Source organism: Anabrus simplex, chromosome 1 (assembly GCF_040414725.1).
Source record: "Anabrus simplex isolate iqAnaSimp1 chromosome 1, ASM4041472v1, whole genome shotgun sequence".
Taxonomy (NCBI): domain Eukaryota; kingdom Metazoa; phylum Arthropoda; class Insecta; order Orthoptera; family Tettigoniidae; genus Anabrus; species Anabrus simplex.
This window is the reverse complement of record NC_090265.1, coordinates 1,005,830,715-1,005,850,195: the sequence shown is the minus strand read 5'-3', so window position 1 is coordinate 1,005,850,195 and position 19,481 is coordinate 1,005,830,715. Positions and strand designations below refer to the sequence as shown.

The 19,481-nt window shown below is 38.7% G+C and overlaps 1 protein-coding gene across 1 annotated transcript in view; it reads right to left on the bottom strand.

Moving 5' to 3' along the window:
* Nucleotides 1–19,481, bottom strand: part of LOC136857885 (neurotrimin) — a 749,463-nt gene that overhangs the window by 218,654 nt on the left and 511,328 nt on the right. The window contains exon 2 of the mRNA XM_067136920.2: nucleotides 1,576–1,748. Coding sequence (XP_066993021.1) covers nucleotides 1,576–1,748 — 173 coding nt within the window. The remainder of the gene's footprint in view (nucleotides 1–1,575; nucleotides 1,749–19,481) is intronic.

The window sequence follows — 19,481 nt, the reverse complement described above, 5'->3', positions numbered from 1 at the left end:
TATAATGATCGCTATTCAGGAAGGCTCAATTAATGGTTTCATTATTGATCCTACCATCAGAATGGAAACAAACCAACGTCAGCCCACAGATTAACACGACGAAAGTATGCCACTTGCAATTCAATCATTCCTTATTCTAAAGAGAAAATAATATAAACTAACATCCATAGAAGTAATAGGCTTGATGATCGGTGTTAGAGGGACAATGACAAAGTTTGATAAATGAAGTGTGTCTGTATCCTGTATCCTGTATCCTTATCCTTCTGTATCCTTCTGTATCCTTATAATACAGTACACTTGCCTTTACGTCGCACCGACACAAATAAGTATTATATTGACTAAGTATCCTTAGGAACCAACTGTATATCCAATGACGAATGTCTAACAATCATGGCCTACGTATGGAAAATTCGGAAGACTCAATTGCAATTATAATATTTTAATATAACATGTATAAATCCAGAACAATTATACTAAGAAAATGCTTCATTTTTGTAAATACCAGCTTATAAAATAATTTAATTCTTTTGTAATATTTGTTACTTTATTTAATCTCCAAAATGCGGCAAGCAGAATAAATAATATATTGAAAAATTTACTAAATGAACAATTAGTGGTTGTTTTCTACTTAGAATCATCTTTTATATGATTACATCTGGTAGAAAAATATTTAGTAATACTGTACTAGAAACAATGTGAGAACGAAGCAAATATTGAAATTAGTCAAATTTTTAGTATGCATGTAGATTAATTAAACGTCTAGAAAACGTGTAAGAAAGAAAATCGTAAAAGTTTAATATCAGTTCTCAGGACTCTTGCAGATTTCATTTTTTAAAAATACGAAGTTATCTTATAATTTTCTAGAGTGATTGATTTTGAAACAAGTAAAATGCATAATAAAATACAAGAAAATTACTTTGGAGTTTTCCATATTCATGTTATGTCTCAGAAGCAATCAATGATAGCTTACAATCCTTAACAACCCAATACGCAAAATATGCAAAAACTATATTTTATAAAGTGTAGGAAATGAAGATTTCTGTAATATACATATGTTAGAAAAATGTTTATCACATTTGTAGTGTATACTAGAACCTAGAGGAAAGGAACCGTTCTTAATATTTACAAGCTGCCAGCCATTTCCTGGCCTAACACGGCTCTCCCAAATGAAAGTGATTCAGCTATTTATGCTGGAGAATTAATTGGTTGGTTGGTTGGTCGGTCCGTCGGTCAGTCTGTCGCTCGGTCGATTGTGATTAATTACTTGGAAATCAAATAGATTTGTGTCCGAATCCTCATCATATATAGGGTCAACTCTTTGAATATGTATGTCAAATCCACTGTATTATATCACACATGCAATAATTACTCCAGACTGTGCATACGTATTTTACATCTTAAGCTATGTGACAATGAAATCTGGTACGCAGTTAAGATGCTCTAAATGAAATTGTAAACTTCGAGTTGGAAGATTCAGTTTATACGAGCAGTCCATAGTCCAAAGTTCCATTTGTACCTAACGAGATGTATAAACAGCAAAGTTTGAAGATAGATGTGGGGTGGAATAATACTCACGGACTTGTTCCCAAGCTGCTTCACCTTACAGGGCAGGTAGGCGTGCGTGCCGAGTTGCGTTGTGATGTTAGTTGTTGTCGATGGGTCGAAATACGGCCCCGTGTACAGCCCGCTGAATCTCTTGACATGCTGGTGTAGTGGGGGCAGTGCCGCTACACCCTCTGCTCCCAGCGCTGAAATCACAAAATATTAAAGATAGTACCTCCTCTGTACGAAATATGCATTTTCGTGGAACGTTCGTCTTACAATGACATGAACAGAGTAGAACACGGCAAGACAAGGCAGAACAGATCAGAACAGAAAGGAAACGAAACGTAACGGAATTGAACAAAACGGATCGAACAAAAATAGTACAGATCAGTATAGAACAGTACAGAAAAGAAGACTTATCAGTAGGGCTGGGAAGTTGAGGAATGTTTTGTTTTTCTCGTGAATCTGAAGAGGAGGCCCAACATAATATAGGTTCATTCTGGGTCATTGTAGGCCAGAAAATGGCGGGTTTTCCTTTTTTGCCTTTTTAGGTGTTTTTAAATACTTTCCTAGCCATTGTTCAGGTCTTAATGCCTTTTCCTAGCCATTGTGCAGGTCGTAATGCCTATTCCTAACCACTGTTTAGGTCCTAATGCCTATTCATAGCCATTGTTTAGGTCATAATGCCTTTTCCTGGCTATTGTTTAGGTCCTAATGCCTTTTTCTAGCCATTGTTTAGGTCACAATGCCTATTTATAGCCATTGTTTAGGTCATAATGCCTATTCATAGCCATTGTTTAAGTCCTAGTGCCTATTCATAGCCATTGTTTAAGTCCTAGTGCCTATTCCTAGCTATTATTTAGGTCCTAATGCCTTTTTCTAGCTATTGTTTAGGTCCTAATGCCTTCTCCTAGCCTTTGTTAGGTCTTAATGCCTATTCATAGCCATTGTTTAGGTCCTAATGCCTTTTCCTAGCTATTGTTTAGGTCCTAATGCCTTCTGCTAGCCATTTTAGGGCCTATTGCTTATTCCTAGCTATTGTTTAGGTCCTAATGACTTTTCCTAGCCATTGTTTAGAGCCTAGTGCCTATTCCTAGTTATTGCTTAGGTCCTAATGCCTTTTCCTAGCCATTGTTTAGGGCCTAGTGCCTATTCCTAGATATTGTTTAGACCCTAACGCCTCTTCCTAGCCATTGTTTAGAGCCTAGTGCCTATTCCTAGTTATTGCTTAGGTCCTAATGCCTTTTCCTAGCTATTGTTTAGGTCCTAATGCCTTTTCCTAGCCAATGTTTAGGTCTTAATGGCTTTTTTGCAACTTCACATTCTTTCGGCTACATTTTTACTGCTGATTCTCAATTCGAATCATAACTAGTTCATCCATCACCTCTTAAATACCTTTTCTCTAGTATCGTATCTGGAAAGGGAGAAACTGAAATGAAAATGAAATGAAAAATGATAGTAATTAATAATTTCGTGTGGAAATGTTTAGCCGGGTGCAGCCCTTGTAAGGCAGACCCTCCGATGTTGGTGGACGGCATCTGCCATGTGTAGGTAACTGCGTATTATTGTGGTGGAGGATAGTGTTATGTGTGGTGTGTGAGTTGCAGGGATGTTTTGGACGGCACAAGCACCCGGCACCCGAGCCATTGGAATTAACCAATGAATGTTAAATGTCCCGATCCGACGGGGAATCGAACCCGGCGTGCTCTGGATCAAACATCAGCACGCTAACCATTTAGTCAAAGAATCAGATAACTCGTGTCCTCATCCCGAAGTGGTGCAGCCCTTTTCAGGCACACCCCCAATGGAGGTGATCTGCATGTACCATTTCAACCACATACCAGTCCTCCTGCCATTCTTAAAATTCCTGGCAGTACCGGGAATCGAAGCCGGACCTCTGAGGACGACAGCTAATAACACTAACCGTTACGCTACGGAGGCGGGTATGAAAAATGAAACTAGTGCTTGAAAATGTCCATTGGTATCAAATAATGTAAAAGATAAGTGAAGTACTGAAAGGAAAAAAAAAATGATGATTGTATTTGAAGAGGAGAATCTTACTTGATTCAAGTATGAACCCCTAACATCCGCTGATGTGTCTCGATGTTCCGAAACGTACTGTCCTTTACAGCTAAGAACCTGGAGATGACTATTGTGATGTACTGCAATGCCAACTGAGGTAAGGTTTCGGAATTCCAGTTTCTGTAACCCTACTGTGGTTAAGCCAAATATATCAGTTTATTTCTCCAAGATATCCATTGCGGGTTCACTGGATTCATTCTAGGTGGGAAAAATTCATTCTAAATTCTAAAAGTACTTTTTCAACAAACATGGAATTCATTTTTTAAATTATATTAATCTAAAATATATATACTGTCTGAAAGAAGAAGTATTTTGCCAATATATTTTCACACTGTATGTTGCATACTACCATAATTTAGCATTTCTAATTTTTTTTTTATTAGATAAGTAATTAAAACTAAAACTAGCCTATGTACCCGTGCTTCGCTACGGTATTGTACATTGTATACGGATATAGAATTAAATTACTGTACATTCAGTGAATAAGATTTTTTAAACTGCGTGTCTCTTAGCGTTATCCAAGAAACAGCATGGGGAGATTCCCATACATCGTTTCCAATGTAAATTGTAAATTACGGAATTATGATGATAACGGCAGGCTCACTTGCCTACTGCCATTCACAATCGAGTTGGGAAGTTTACATTATAATGGCAGGCTCCATTGCCTAATGCGGGGTCACAATAGATTTGGAAAGTTTTCGTTACAATAGCAGGCACCTTTTTCTACTTCCAGACAGATTACAGTTGGGGAGTTTTTGTTATAATGGCAGGCAACTTCCCTACTGCCAGTCAGTATTGAGTTGTGCTGTTATCATTATAATGACAGGTCCCTTTTCCTAAAGCCAGCCAGCTTACTGCTTACTGCCAGTCACACCGAGTTGGTGAGCATCCATTAAAATAGCAGGCCACTATGCCTAATGCCAGTCACATTTTAGATGGGTACATTTGTTCATAATGGCGGGCACCACTGCCCACAGCCAAACACAATAGGGTAGGGAAGTTTTGAACAAAATTGCATGGTCACTTGCTTTCTGCAAGTGAAATCGAGAAGGGAATTATTCTTTACAATGTCTTTACTAATGTCACTTACACAGGAGTTGGAAAAGGACTCCGTGCCTACTGCCAGTCAAAGTCGATGTGGAGAGTACTGATTACAATAGCAGACACACCCTTTCTTGATCACTACTAATCGACATGAATATATATATTCATACCTAAAAAATTATATACATGTTTAACATATTGCAGATCTTCATTTACAGATTTACTGCTTCTAAACGCTACATCATATCAGCAAACCGTTTACGCCAACAGACGCCCCATTTATTGCCCTATATGTTTGGTCCTAAAACATTTTCTCGTGTCTCCAATATTTTTGGGTTTGATTGAGTTCGAAAATTTTAATAGCGGGAAATTTGGGTACATTTTTAACACCTTACATTATTTTCTCATAGTAATACTTACTTGCATACTTGGTTCACGTATGACCATTGGTCGTGTCAATGTGCGTACCAAATTTTATGACTCTATCTTCTTTATAAGCGTGTCAAACAATGAAATATACGTGTAAAAATCACAAAATTAACGTACAATCGAGAAATACAGCCATATCTAACGTTTAAGGGAGAGGGATACGACAAAAAGTCATAGGACTAAAGTTGTAGATCGCTACAAATTGAACGGAGATTGAACAATCTGTTTTGTGATAGGACTTACCGTTTAGCCACGAATTACCTCGAAACGAATGTCTGCACCTTCATTAGAATTGCCTCGATATTTCGATATTCTTCGGGGATAAATAGTTAAAAATTTCAAGGTCTTGGAAGTTTTAAGTCGGTTACTGGCTAAAACGTATAATTTTGCCAAATTTCAATGTTATAGCTCGTCTGCGGATTGTGCTGCATTTTTGTTTTTGAGGGAAGGCGGTAAAAATTAGGACTTTCAGGAAAGTAAAGCCAAAAATATGCAGATGATCTTTTTTACCCTCTAAACGGATATCTGTTGGAAAATTTCGTCAAAATAGTCAATGTACAGACACACGGTCGTTACGATTTTATTTATATAAATAGATAAGGAATCTACTCCACGTACAACATATTTGGGCTTTGTCCGATGGACCGACAGTTCGTGATATCTTCCTTATTAATACTCCTACCGAAATGATGCACGTGAGAAAAAAGTTTTAGAAATTGATTCCCATTAAAGATGGTAGATTTGCATTAATTTTGGACGTGCCTATTTTGCGGGAGTGCAAAATCATGGTCTTCGTTTCGAATAAACCGCCATTAAATTTAGGTACTCAGAAACAATATTGGATTTAAAACCTACCCAAGGATAGGTAGATTCTAAATATCAAGTTTGTTAAAAATATACCCAGTAGTTTTTAAGTTATAGGAACTCAGACAAACAAACAAACAAACAAACAAACAAACAAACAAACAAACAAACAAACAAACAAACAAACAAACAAACAAAGAACAAACAAGCAAACAAACAAACAAACAAACAAACAGACAAACCGACAGACACCAAATCTAAAAGTATGCAGATGGTCATTTTTACACCTGAAACGGATAACTGTAGGGACATTTCGCCAAAATAGTCAATGTACAGAAACACGGTCTTACGAATTTATTTATATATATTATGTATGATATGGGTCGCATATATACGCCCTTTTTCCCCTTTTAGATCCATTTGTTCCATATTTTTAGGTATTTTATTAGTTCCTTTATAGGCAGTTTATAGGTTTTCAACTTCCGAGCCCTACTTACAACTTGCATTCAGGAGATAGTGTGTTCGAACCCCACTGTCCGCAGCCCTGAAGATATTTTTCCGTGGTTTCCCATTTTTACACCAGGCACGTTAGTTAGCTATGGTCAAGGTCACTTCTTTCGCACTTCAAGCCCTTTATTATCCCAACGTCACCATAAGACCTATCTGTGGAACGTAAAACAAACTGCAAAAAAGAAAGAGACAGAAAGGGAACAGAAAAGATCGAAACTAAGTAAAAATGAACAGAATGGAAGAGAACGGAACCGAATGGAACGGAAAGGAACTGTACAGAGTAGAACAAAACAAACTGTATAGGATCTGAATAAAAGAGAATATAATCAAACAAAAACGATGGTACAGAAGAGGTCTGGAATAAAACAGAACGTTACGGAAATGATCAGAATGGATTGTAATTGAACGCAAGAGAACCCTTTGAAGGATTTGTTAAGAAGGAAGCCATACTTTCCTGAGTTGACTTAGTTAATGTCTGTCGAACACTCAAATTAAGAATATATAACACTATGACATACCTGTAAAACATACACACTATTAAACAGACAATGACATGTTTTGTTCTACAAAAACATAATCAGATTCTATCAAATGATTTTAAATCATACGCATATACGTAAAATGTTGTTTAATTTGTGTAAATTGGTCAATAATTGTAAATTGGTGATGCTTTGAACAAATAATGATTTTATTACTGCTACCAATACTACTACTGGTGATGATGTTACTGGCTTTACGTCCCACTAACTACTTTAATGGTTTATGAAGACGCCAACGTGCCGGAAATACGTTCCGCAGGAGTTCTCTTTGGTGTCAGTAAATCTACCGACAGGAGGGTGACATATTTGAACACCTTCAAATACTACCGGAATGAGCCAGGATTGAACCTGCCAAGTTAGGGGCAGAAGGCCAGCGCCTCAACCGTCTGAGCCACTCAGTCTGGAAATGAATTAACTAGTCCTCTACCGTTGCTTTAGTAAATTATGGATTTTTTCTGTGCTTATCTTACTTGCTGTCGTCCGTTACCTTCAGCAAGTCCAAACACAATAATAATAATAATAATAATAATAATAATAATAATAATAATAATAATAATAATAATAATAAGTACTTAAAGACTCCTTAATTAAATAACGTGACGGTGGAAGATTAATACATACATTAATTGTTCACATCATCACCAATTCATAATCATAGACTAGTTAACGCAACATAAACCGTATTTTTAATACTATATATGCGCATGATTTAAAGTCATTTGATAGAATCTAATAATGTTCTTTTTTTTGCTAGTTGCTTTACGTCGCACCGACACAGAGAGGTCTTATGGCGATGATGGGATAGGAAAGGGCTAGGAGTGGGAAGGGAGCGGCCGTGGCCTTAATTAAGGTACAGTCCCAGCATTTGCGTGGTGTGAAAATGGGAAACCACGGAAAACCATTTTCAGGGCTGCTGACAGTGGGGTTCGAACCTACTATCTCCCGAATACTGGATACTGGCCGCACTTAAGCGACTGCAGCTATCGAGCTCGGTTATAATGTTATTGTGAAACATGTCATTCTTTGTTTAATAATGTGTATCTGTACAAGTATATTACAGTGTTATACAGGATGTAACAAATTCTACGGTACAAATTGCAGGACACGTTCCTCACACGTAGACGAAGAAATTATGTTATACGAACATGGGTCTGGAAACGCTTTGTTTTCAAGTTACACCTCATTGTATCCGACTCATCAATCAAGGAAAACACAAGAGAACATAACGTTACAATCATGGGGAACATGCACTCTTGGTTACGTCTGGTTATGGTGTCATTATCACTGGTGTGCCACCAGTGTTTTGTTTAGTTTTACATGTGCCTGTTGCCATGCGACTTATTTAATTGCTTGTTTACTGGTAACATCAAGTGTTTCAGTGATCAGTATGACCTTGACAAGCATGTATCAAAGCTCACGGAGGGCATATTGAACATTTCGTGTGAGAAAGAGTTGCATGTGGTATGCTGGTACGTTATGTTCTTGTGTGTTTCCCATGATTAATGAGTTGGAGAAATGAAGTGTAACAAGGAAACAAAGCATTTTCGGAACCATGTTCATATATCGTAATTTCTTTGTATATGTGTTAGGAATGTGTCCTGAAATTTTTGCCGTACTTTTCCGTTACGCCCTGTATATTGTACTTTGAACTTTCCTATTCGACAGGCTGAAAAATGTTCTAAGTTACAGGTTAAATGCAACAGAACAGAAAGGTAATGGATGGAACATATCAGAATGTACCGGAACTGAACAAAACAGAACAGAACTAGAGAGAAGAGAGCAGAAAACAAATTAAAGAACAGAACTGTATGAAACAGGGCAGAAGAAAAGAAGAGAAGAGAAACAGAAGGAGAAGAGAATGGAATGGAATAGAACAGAATAGAACAGGCCAGAATGATAGCTGTTATTGCTATTTAGCATGTCAATACTTTTAGGAATAATACTGAAATAGCCTTGTACATCTTGCTTTTAAATGACGGATAAACGTACACTTTTACGCGAAACTTGCATCACATTGATAAGACATACCATTTCAAACATTCCATATCATTTATCACGATATCATCCACCATCACGTTGGTTAGAAATTTACGAAAATATCTCCACTACGTCCATAATTTAAATGTTGTAGATCTATAGGTATTTTGTTCAGAAAAGTGGCTCTATTATTTTTAGTATAATCGCACTCCTCCTTCAATGAATTTATTGAAAAACTTGAACTCTCTAAAATGTTACTTAAAAATTCCCCACCATACTCAAAGCAGCACACAATTTTGCTCACTTTGCCACTCTCTATTCTAACGGTTGGACTACTTTTAACTGCGTGGGGAGTATTGTTCTCAGCAACTGACCTCCGAAAAGACGACACACCTAATGTATCCATTGCCAACAGAAAAGTAACGCATTGAACATAACAGAATGGACCGGAACTGAACGAAACAGAACAGAAGGGAACATAAATAATAGAACAAAACTAGACGGAAAAGAACGGAATATAAATAATAGAACAGAACTAGACGGAAAAGAACGGAACATAAATAATAGAACAGAACTAGACTGAAACGAACGGAACATAAATAATAGAACAAAACTAGACGGAAAAGAACGGAACATAAATAATAGAACAGAACTGGACGGAAAAGAACGGAACATAAATAATAGAACAGAACTAGACAGAAAAGAACGGAACATAAATAATAGAACAGAACTAGACAGAAAAGAACGGAACATAAATAATAGAACAGAACTAGACTGAAACGAATGGAACATAAATAATAGAGCAGAACTAGACGGAAAAGAACGGAACATAAATAATAGAACAGAACTCGACGGAAAAGAACGGAACATAAATAATAGAACAGAACTAGACTGAAATGAATGGAACATAAATAATAGAACAGAACTAGACAGAAACGAACGGAACATAAATAATAGAACAGAACTAGACGGAAACGAATGGAACATAAATAATAGAACAGAACTAGACAGGAAAGAACGGAACATAAATAATAGAACAGAACTAGACAGAAAAGAACGGAACATAAATAATAGAACAGAACTAGACAGAAAAGAACGGAACATAATTAATAGAACAGAACTAGACGGAAACGAATGGAACATAAAGGAACAGAAATAACAAAACAGAACCAGACGGAAAGAACGGAATATAAATAAAAAGAACGGAACGGTACGGTACGAAATCGAACAGAAGGGAAGAGAAAAAAGCAGTACAGAACGGTACACACATAATAGAACAAAACGGATTGGAAATAACAGATAACATCGACTAGTTTACACAACGTAAACAATATTGTACAAGTACATAAATAATTGTCAGAAGATATTTATGTAATGCCCCAAGGAGTATGCAATCTTCTTCCTCCTCACCACCTATTTCCACATTTTTCACACCAAAGTGAGGTTGCAGGAATGAAATGTGTCATACATGCATAGTTTGCTGTTTTGCGACCGGATTTCCTTACAGATGCGAATGTTTTGTACCACATGCTATAAAATCTTTAGAATCTCAAAGACCATTGATTAAGAGATAACATTTTAATAGTTTTAGGTGAGATGCTGAGACCTCAACTGAAATAAAATGTGTGTGTTATGTGTGTTCAGGCCGGGTTGAATGGCTCAGTTGGTAGAGTGGTGAACTTTAATTACCAAGATGGCGATTTCGATTCCAGCTCAGTCCGGGTCTGAAGGTCCTCAAGTGTGCCAGCGTTGTGTTGGTAGAGTTATCATCACGCAAATAAACCTCTCCGGAGTAAGAGGTTTTGTAAATATATTTATTGGGACCTACAGCAAGCAAGTAAGCAAACAAACAAACAAACAAACATACATGCATACATACATACACACTTCATTATGGACTATTACGCCCTTCAGCGTCCAGTCTACAAGCCTCTATTTGTATCTAGCTCTGTGTTCTCATATACTGTAGTACCATACCTCTTAAATCATTAAAAACTGACTCTAAACGTCGTTGCCTTGGTCTCCATCTTCATTTTTCATATCAGACTCAAAGCAACTAAGCAACACTTTTCAAGTTCCAAGATATTAGACTGCAGGCTTACAGCGTAGTCTGCCGTTAATACTGAATCTTTGGCATAGGCTAAAATGGTTTACCACCCAACTCAACCCTGACGTAGAAATAGTTAGACTATTATTCATCAAATTCGGTTTCCATCTACTGGATCATGTCGTGTGCACAGAGCAGATGCCAAGGGATAATATGCACAAATAAATATGACCGACCTGTGGTGCCCACAGTCTTCATCTATCGAGCCAGATCCTCTACCGATTGAGTTACGGCAGCCTAGCCATTTCGTCTCTGTTGGCTAGAATATAAACTAAGGTATAGGTCTGGCACTATTGCCAGTTTGAGTACAGAGAACGCTAGTCGCCCCTAATGGGCTATTATAATTGACTGTGCGTGCATGAAAGTTAACTATTATTATTATTATTATTATTATTATTATTATTATTATTATTATTATTATTATTATTATTATTATTATTATTATTATTATTATTATACAGTTTACTTTACGACGCTCTGAGACGGATGTATCTTATTGTGATGATGTGATAGGAAAGAGATAGGAGTGGGAAGGAAGCGACCGTGGCCTTAATTAAGATTTTAAAAAAACCAGAATTTGACAGGTGTGACCATGGAAAACCACAGAACACCATCAGGGCCGCAGACAGCGGGGTTTAAACCTACCATCTCCCGGAAACAAGTTTATAGCCACGTGACCCAAAGCACGCAGCCACTTTCTAAGTATAATAATAATAATAATAATAATAATAATAATAATAATAATAATAATAATAATAATAATAATAATAATAATAATCTAACAAAACATCTAAATCAATATAAAGTATTTACAATAATATCTACATATTTGTAATTAAATATTCCTGAATTGTTCTAATACCTGTGAGAGTTTAAGAAGGAAATGAAGAATCGGAATATAACCAAAGCAACGAATTTTGTACATTCTACCATACCTACCCTGGAAAAGTGTAGCTTACCAATGGAAAGTGTGGGATTAATTCAAAATAAGAATCAAATAGTGCTAACACTAGGAACCCATTAGTATTATTCCCAATTCATTAAAATCTCAGCTTGAAATACAGTTTGATACAATGGTTTATCGAACGACACTATTCCATTGCCTTTAGAGGCGATATTTAAAAAGACAAAGCCTAACGCTATGTACCACCGCTCACTCCCCAGACACACAATAAATCTTATTGTTTCATTATTCCCTCAGGTCGCATTAATAATCCTGAATTTGTATTGTTCTGAAATTCGCAGCACAGATGTTATCGAGCTGTGTGCTGTTGTCTCTTAGAACAGTAGATATTGCTTCTTTGATTCAGAGTAATCACAGCTTTTATCATTAATTAAACTATATATTTTAATGACTTTTATTTAGTGACTAAAAGTGTTATGTGGTCTTTGAATCTTACGAATGAACACTGAAAGTAAATGAAATTCTAAAATTATTTCATGTCCTTGACGATTCTATACAAACAACATCATTAAATCAGAAACTCATACTGAAGCGTCTTAAATCGTTTGGCATGGATAATAAGAAAAGAAGTAGTTGAATAGTGTGACTTGGGTGGTAGAATAACTAACAATGGTGGAAGTAAGGAGAACATACAATGCAGACATACAAAATAAATTTGCTCGCTTCGAACATCGATATTAGAATTAGAACTATGTTTTTGAAGACTTTCGTCTGGAGCGTGCATTGCATGAAAGTGAAGCATGGATAATAACTAGTTCAGAATGAAATAGAATATAAGCTTTTGGAATTTGTTGTAACAGAAGAATGCTGAAGGTGAGATGAGTAGATATCATCACGAATGAAGGGATACTGAATCGAATTGGTTTGCTGAAATTTTACCAGAAAGAGAGATAGAATGACAGTATGCATCTTAATGCTGCCAAGACTTGTTCAGTTAGTGGAGAGTTTGTTGGTAGATAGAAGGATCCCTTGCGACACATTTGGTGTTTTCACTACGTTTAAAATATTAGGTATACTTCACCCAGCAGACTGCGTTTTTCGTCATCTCGTAGAGCAGGGCCTCTCAAACGTCTAAAATCTCACGCGTGCGAAGAGCGGTGCAGAGTTCTTGGGCACAGTGCATCGGTCCCGCTCTGCTCGGCTAGGACCGACGCTTTGTCTCTGGGCTACTCGGCTAAGCTCGGCTCAACTCGGCTCGGATTTGGAGCGCTACGGAGCAAGTGAGGAAGAGGGAGACAGGGGGAGCGAGCGAGCCAGGCGTGGGGAAAGAGAGAGACAGCGCTATTGCTCCATATCGAGGAGTGGGGGTCTGCACTCTGGTCAACCAAGCGAAGTCGTCTTTTGCACCGTGCACAGTGCATGCACCAGGTGCATGCACCCTGAAGAGGCCCTGTCGTAGAGTAAAACGAAAAGTTGAAATTAATATTCAAATATCTTAACGGGATATGGAGGAAATTGGCTACGCGTTTTTGATAACGTAGTCGTTAATTTGCACTTGGAGGATGGTTTGTTTGAACCTGACTGTCATCAGTCCCAACGATGGTTTTTTCATGGTTTCCCACTTTCACATCATATCACGAGTGAATTAAGGCCACGATCACTTCCTTCCCAATACGAGGACTTCGACATCATAAGACCTGTCCGCGTCAATGCGACATACAATAAACAGCGAAAAAAGAAAAAGAAATACCTGTTCAAGATAGCTGAGGCCGTACGCTTAATAGTATTAATCCACTTTAGGCCTGGCACGAAATGGTTGAGATAAGAGCGAGGAAGTAGGAAAGTAAGGAGAAAGTGCGGTCTTTGGACAGAAATATATAAGAACTAACAGACCATACCTGCCGTTGATGGTCCGATAGTCGGTGATGTCACAGACTTCCGTTTGTACCCTTCGTTGACACTTTTAAACAGCAATTTGCCGACACTATGGTGTCCAGTGCAGGATACACCAAGAACCTGCCAGATACTCAACCTAACAGCGTTCAGCCGGCGAGTGCTCCGGAACGCAGGCTTCAAAACGTAAAAGCCGAAATTCCTCGAGAACATTAAGAGCTACACAAAAATGATTTTATCCTTTCTTGTAGAAAACTTAGGTTTCATTTTGTGATATTGCTAACCATTTGCCCATTATTCTGATTCCTATGGCATGAAACGTGCGGAAGTTCAGTAAATATTGGCTGCCATTTAGAAAAGCTTAATTATTGTAAAAATGGAATATACTTGGTCTGATTATCTGAAGTACTAGTATATCAATACGAAATTTCATCTCAAGTAGTTATATAGCTTAGGTGTGATTGATCGGGAAATGATGAAACATCATCTCGTTTTTGACAATTACTCACACTTTTAAAATAATTTCTAAATTATTATATTTTCAGTTCAATAACTTAAAAAACATACCGCAATATGTCAATCGTTTAGTTCCATAACTATTATAATTATACAATTAAAAACTCGGTCTCACCATCGTCGCCTTGGTCTCTGTCTACTTCTCTACTTCTCTAACACTCCAAGAGCCAGTCAGTCCATTGTTCTGCCAAGTAACCTATCCTCCTCCATTCGCTTCACATGACTTTCTATAGCTGAATCCGGCTGATATGTACAGCTTTATCTGTCGAGATTATTCCTAACGACTTTTATACGCCCATTTCGAGTAACTTCCTGCCATTTTTACTACCTGTTTTACCAGGGGTTATGCTCGCTAGTTTCATGTTTATCTGACTTATGAATAAGTTTCCTGATTCCTCTGATCTTTCACTCCCGTACAACAAAGATAATCCGATAACAAATGGACGATAATACTCTAAGGATAGATCTATAAATAGATGAGGCAAAATGTATAAAATTGTAAAGTTTTCTACACTATTTTAAATCGGTGTTAATTTAATTCCTGTATGCATGTAGTTGGTATCATTATTTATCAATTTACCTAAGTTTCACGTACAACTGTTTGAATTTCAAGTTCCTATTTCGTTTTAGAACTATAAGCTAAAGATATAATGCGAGTCGTAAATTGTAATTTCATTTACCGCAGAGATTTGAACAATTTCGGAGCTTTTCATTTGTGCTCTTGAAGAAGCCCTGTTAGAAATCTGAGGTCAATTAAGAAAATGAATTAACCAGGAAATAATTTTTTGTGTAGTAAACAACTGCACAGACCGACGTAATTTCGCCACACTCGGCAAACCACAGATTATCAATATCTTGGCTATCACCATCATATCAATAAACATACCCGATTGCCATGCAAACCTTATCATAGTACCAGGTCTGGGAGTAAACTATTACGCGATTCATGCTATAATATTTACAAATGATATTTTCAGGTCTAAAGTTTGAAATAAGTCATAATCGTGTGACAGATCCCTCTGATAATGAGTGTGGAAACGTTCATGAAATTCCACTCAGTTGTTTAGTCGTGATGTCATTTTGGAGGGCAGGTAAACAAACATACGTCATTTCATTTTTATGTGTGGACATATAATTGTAATAAGGAATGTATAACTTATTTTATTGCATAATTCAAATATTTTGGAAATATTCATGTATAATATCACATAGGAATGCCTGGCTCCTCAGCAGTATGATCAGAATACTGGCCTTTGGTTCACAGGGCGCCGGGTATGATTCCCAAATTGGTCGAGGACTTTCATTGCGTAGAGTTAATTTCTCATGCTTGAGAACTGGGTGCTTGTGTTATTCTTAACAATTTCTCTTCATCCACAAAAACACACCACACCGAGCTCGATAGCTGCAGTCGCTTAAGTGCGGCCAGTATCCAGTATTCGGGAGATAGTAGGTTCGAACCCCACTGTCGGCAGCCCTGAAAATGGTTTTCCGTGGTTTCCCATTTTCACACCAGGCAAATGCTGGGGCTGTACCTTAATTAAGGCCACGGCCGCTTCCTTCACACTCCTAGTTCTTTCCTGTCTCATCGTCGCCATAAGACCTATTGTGTCGGTGCGACGTAAAGCAACTAGCAAAAAAAATCACCACGCTACCAACCACCACAGAAGTACCTAATATAGTATACATGCTTCCACGTAAGTTTGGCATCAGGAAGAGCATCCCGCTAGGCCAAATAAATTTTAAGTGCCGTATCCAACAAACTGAAAACGGCTGGATTAAGCAGATGGTTAATTCCCGTGGGTGTGTGTGTTCGTCTTAATACACATCACTTCATTTACATACAACACACCATACTGTTAACGACTTAAGAAATACGTGATATTGAGTGCATCCCTCCGCACAGGGCGAGGCTTAACTGGCTGAATATGATCGTGAATTTACGTGTGGTACCCATTATTTCCAAGTCCTCCTCAGATGTACGCTTTAAAGCATAAATTCTCTTATACTACCTATAACATACGTGCGCGAGGTAAAATGACGGGAGACTTGCTTTCTTTAGAAGAAAACATTTCAAAAATTTGGAGTTAACTGAGCATGTAGAGGCGAGCCGCAAGCAGTCACATATTCTGGGAAAAGAAAATGAAACGTCTTACAAATCCAGGCTGTGACGCGAGCACGCTGGTGAACAAAAAGGCGGGAGGATGATAAGTAAACGGAGACGAGAACATTGAGAAGCCTGCTCCAGTTAGCTGCGAACCCTAGCACGACGTTTACTCAAACTGTGAATGTCACTCGTGGCACAAGTTAAATAGCTATTGCTGTTGACGTAACTTCGTTAAACGCATTCTCCATTTCGGTTCGTTGTAAATGCTAGGATAGTACTTTTCTCCTCAAGAAAAATAAACCCGTGATATTTTGTACTCATTAGGTCCATTGTCTGGCAAGATGACTTGTGCAGATATTGAAGTGGCTCGGACGGTTAGAGCCCAAGTCACCGGCTCACTCACCGGTAGTTGAAGGTGCTGAATATCCCGGCTTCATGTCGGTAGATTCTCCGTAGATCTCGTAATGCCAGCGGTGTAGTTATATTGAAATAAAGAATCACATAAGTTCTTCGAGGTTAAGCAACACTGAACGTGGAAACCATTTGAGTGGGCAACTCATGTGCTGTCTGCAAGTAGAGGAGCGGGAAGGAACTGGCCACCCTACCGCAAGTAACCTCTGGCTCATAGAAACTGGCCACCCTACCGCAAGTAATCTCTGGCTCATAGGAACTGGTCAACCTACCGCAAGTAATCTCTGGCTCATAGAAACTGGCCACCCTACCGCAAGTAATCTCTGGCTCATAGGAACTGGTCAACCTACCGCAAGTAATATCTGGCTCATAGAAACTGGCCACCCTATCGCAAGTAATCTCTGGCTCATAGGAACTGGTCAACCTACCGCAAGTAATATCTGGCTCATAGGAACTGGTCAACCTACCGCAAGTAATATCTGGCTCATAGAAACTGGCCACCCTACCGCAAGTAATATCTGGCTCATAGGAACTGGTCAACCTACCGCAAGTAATCTCTGGCTCATAGGAACTGGTCAACTACCGCAAGTAATCTCTGGCTCGTAGGAACTGGTCACCCTACCGCAAGTAATCTCTGGCTCATACGAACTGGTCAACCTACCGCAAGTAATCTCTGGCTCAAAGGAATTGGTCAACCTACCGCAAGTAATCTCTGGCTCAAAGGAACTGGTCAACCTACCGCAAGTAATATCTGGCTCATAGAAACTGGCCACCCTATCGCAAGTAATCTCTGGCTCATAGGAACTGGTCAACCTACCGCAAGTAATATCTGGCTCATACGAACTGGTCAACCTACCGCAAGTAATCTCTGGCTCATAGGAACTGGTCAACCTACCGCAAGTAATATCTGGCTCAAAGGAACTGGTCAACCTACCGCAAGTAATCTCTGGCTCAAAGGAACTGGTCAACCTACCGCAAGTAATCTCTGGCTCATAGGAACTGGCCACCCTACCGCAAGTAATATCTGGCTCAATGGAACTGGCCACCCTACCGCAAATAAACTCTAGCTCAGGATGCCTGATAAGTAGTCACCGGCTTGATTGTGGGAATGACTAGGTTACCAACATCCAGGATAGGATAAAATACTTTATACTAAAATACTTTATAATAATAATTATTATTATTAAAACAACTTTTGAGAGACAACATTCTGGCACCTAACTATCCTTGTAAAGCGTAAAGGTAGTTATTGGGACATAAAGGCAATAACATTATGATTATAAAAATAACTTCTACAGATATTGGAGTCCCAAGTGGTCAGTGTCACGATATCAAATTACTCGACTTTCATGACTCGGTCAGCTACCTCTCATATCAGAGAGCTCCTTAATTGGGCTTTCGAGGCTGAGTAAACGGCACCCTGACCCCATCGAGAATTTTTTGGACTAGTTGGTGCCACCGAGTAAGAGGCAGGCACATCTGGTGCAGGGCCACCGTGTTTCTTACAGGTTACCCTTTATTCCTCACTGCCGGGCTGTGTAGCTGAGATTGTAGAACACCGGCTTTCTAAGCTTAAATTGGTGGGTTCTACTCCTATTCGGTGGTATTTACGGATGGACGTGTTTTTTAATGTGTTTCCTTTCCTGGTTGGTAGCGTGATATGTTGTACGCAGTTAAAATCCTCAGTCTAGACGAGAAACAAACCTGGGGCCCTCTGAATCCAATGGACGTACAACAGACCACCACACGCTGACAATTTACCTAACGTATAGGACGCAGTACGGCCGGCAATGGCAATCTAAATATCGGGGCACAATAATGATGCAGGAGGAGGTTCTGCAATTCCAATTCCCTGGTGCCTGGATGGCTGCCTATCTGATCTACATCACGGCGGTGAATCTTTCTTGTGCGTGGACGGCCCTACCGTAAGTGAGGCTGCGGAGTGTTACGAAGGTTAGTTAAAAAGATATTCACTGAAAGAGTTATTTTCTTATTTGCTTGTTTAAAATATGCTATTGATCCAGGAAGAAGCGCATACTTACAGTGGTCCTTAGCATGCATGCCAAATTAAAACAACATCATTGTTTATTTTTTATAAAATCCGTCGGGCTCTTTGGGTGAATAATCAGCGTCGTGGTCTTCGGTTCAGAGGGTCCTACGATTGATTCCTGGGTTCCTGGCCGGGTTGGGGATTTTTACCACATGTGGATAATTCCTATACCTTGGAGATTAGATGTTCGCTATTGCTATTTGCTTTACGTCGCACCGACACATATATATGTTTTACGGCGACGATGGGATAGGAAAGGCCTAGGAAGTGGAAGAAAGTGGCCGTGGCCTTAATTAAGGTACAGCCCCGGCATTTGCCTAGTGTGAAAATGGGAAACCACTGAAAACCATTTTCAGGGCTGCCGACAGTGGGGCTCGAACCCACTATCTCGGTATTAGATGTTCCTGTTAGTCACTCATCTTCATTCACCCTACAACAGAACACACCATACTACGAACACACTATACTGAATATATTCCTCCATATGTAGTTTTAGCGTCAGAAAGAGTATCCGACCGCAAAACATGGATAAATTAACATATTCGATACAGTTCGCATCGCTACCC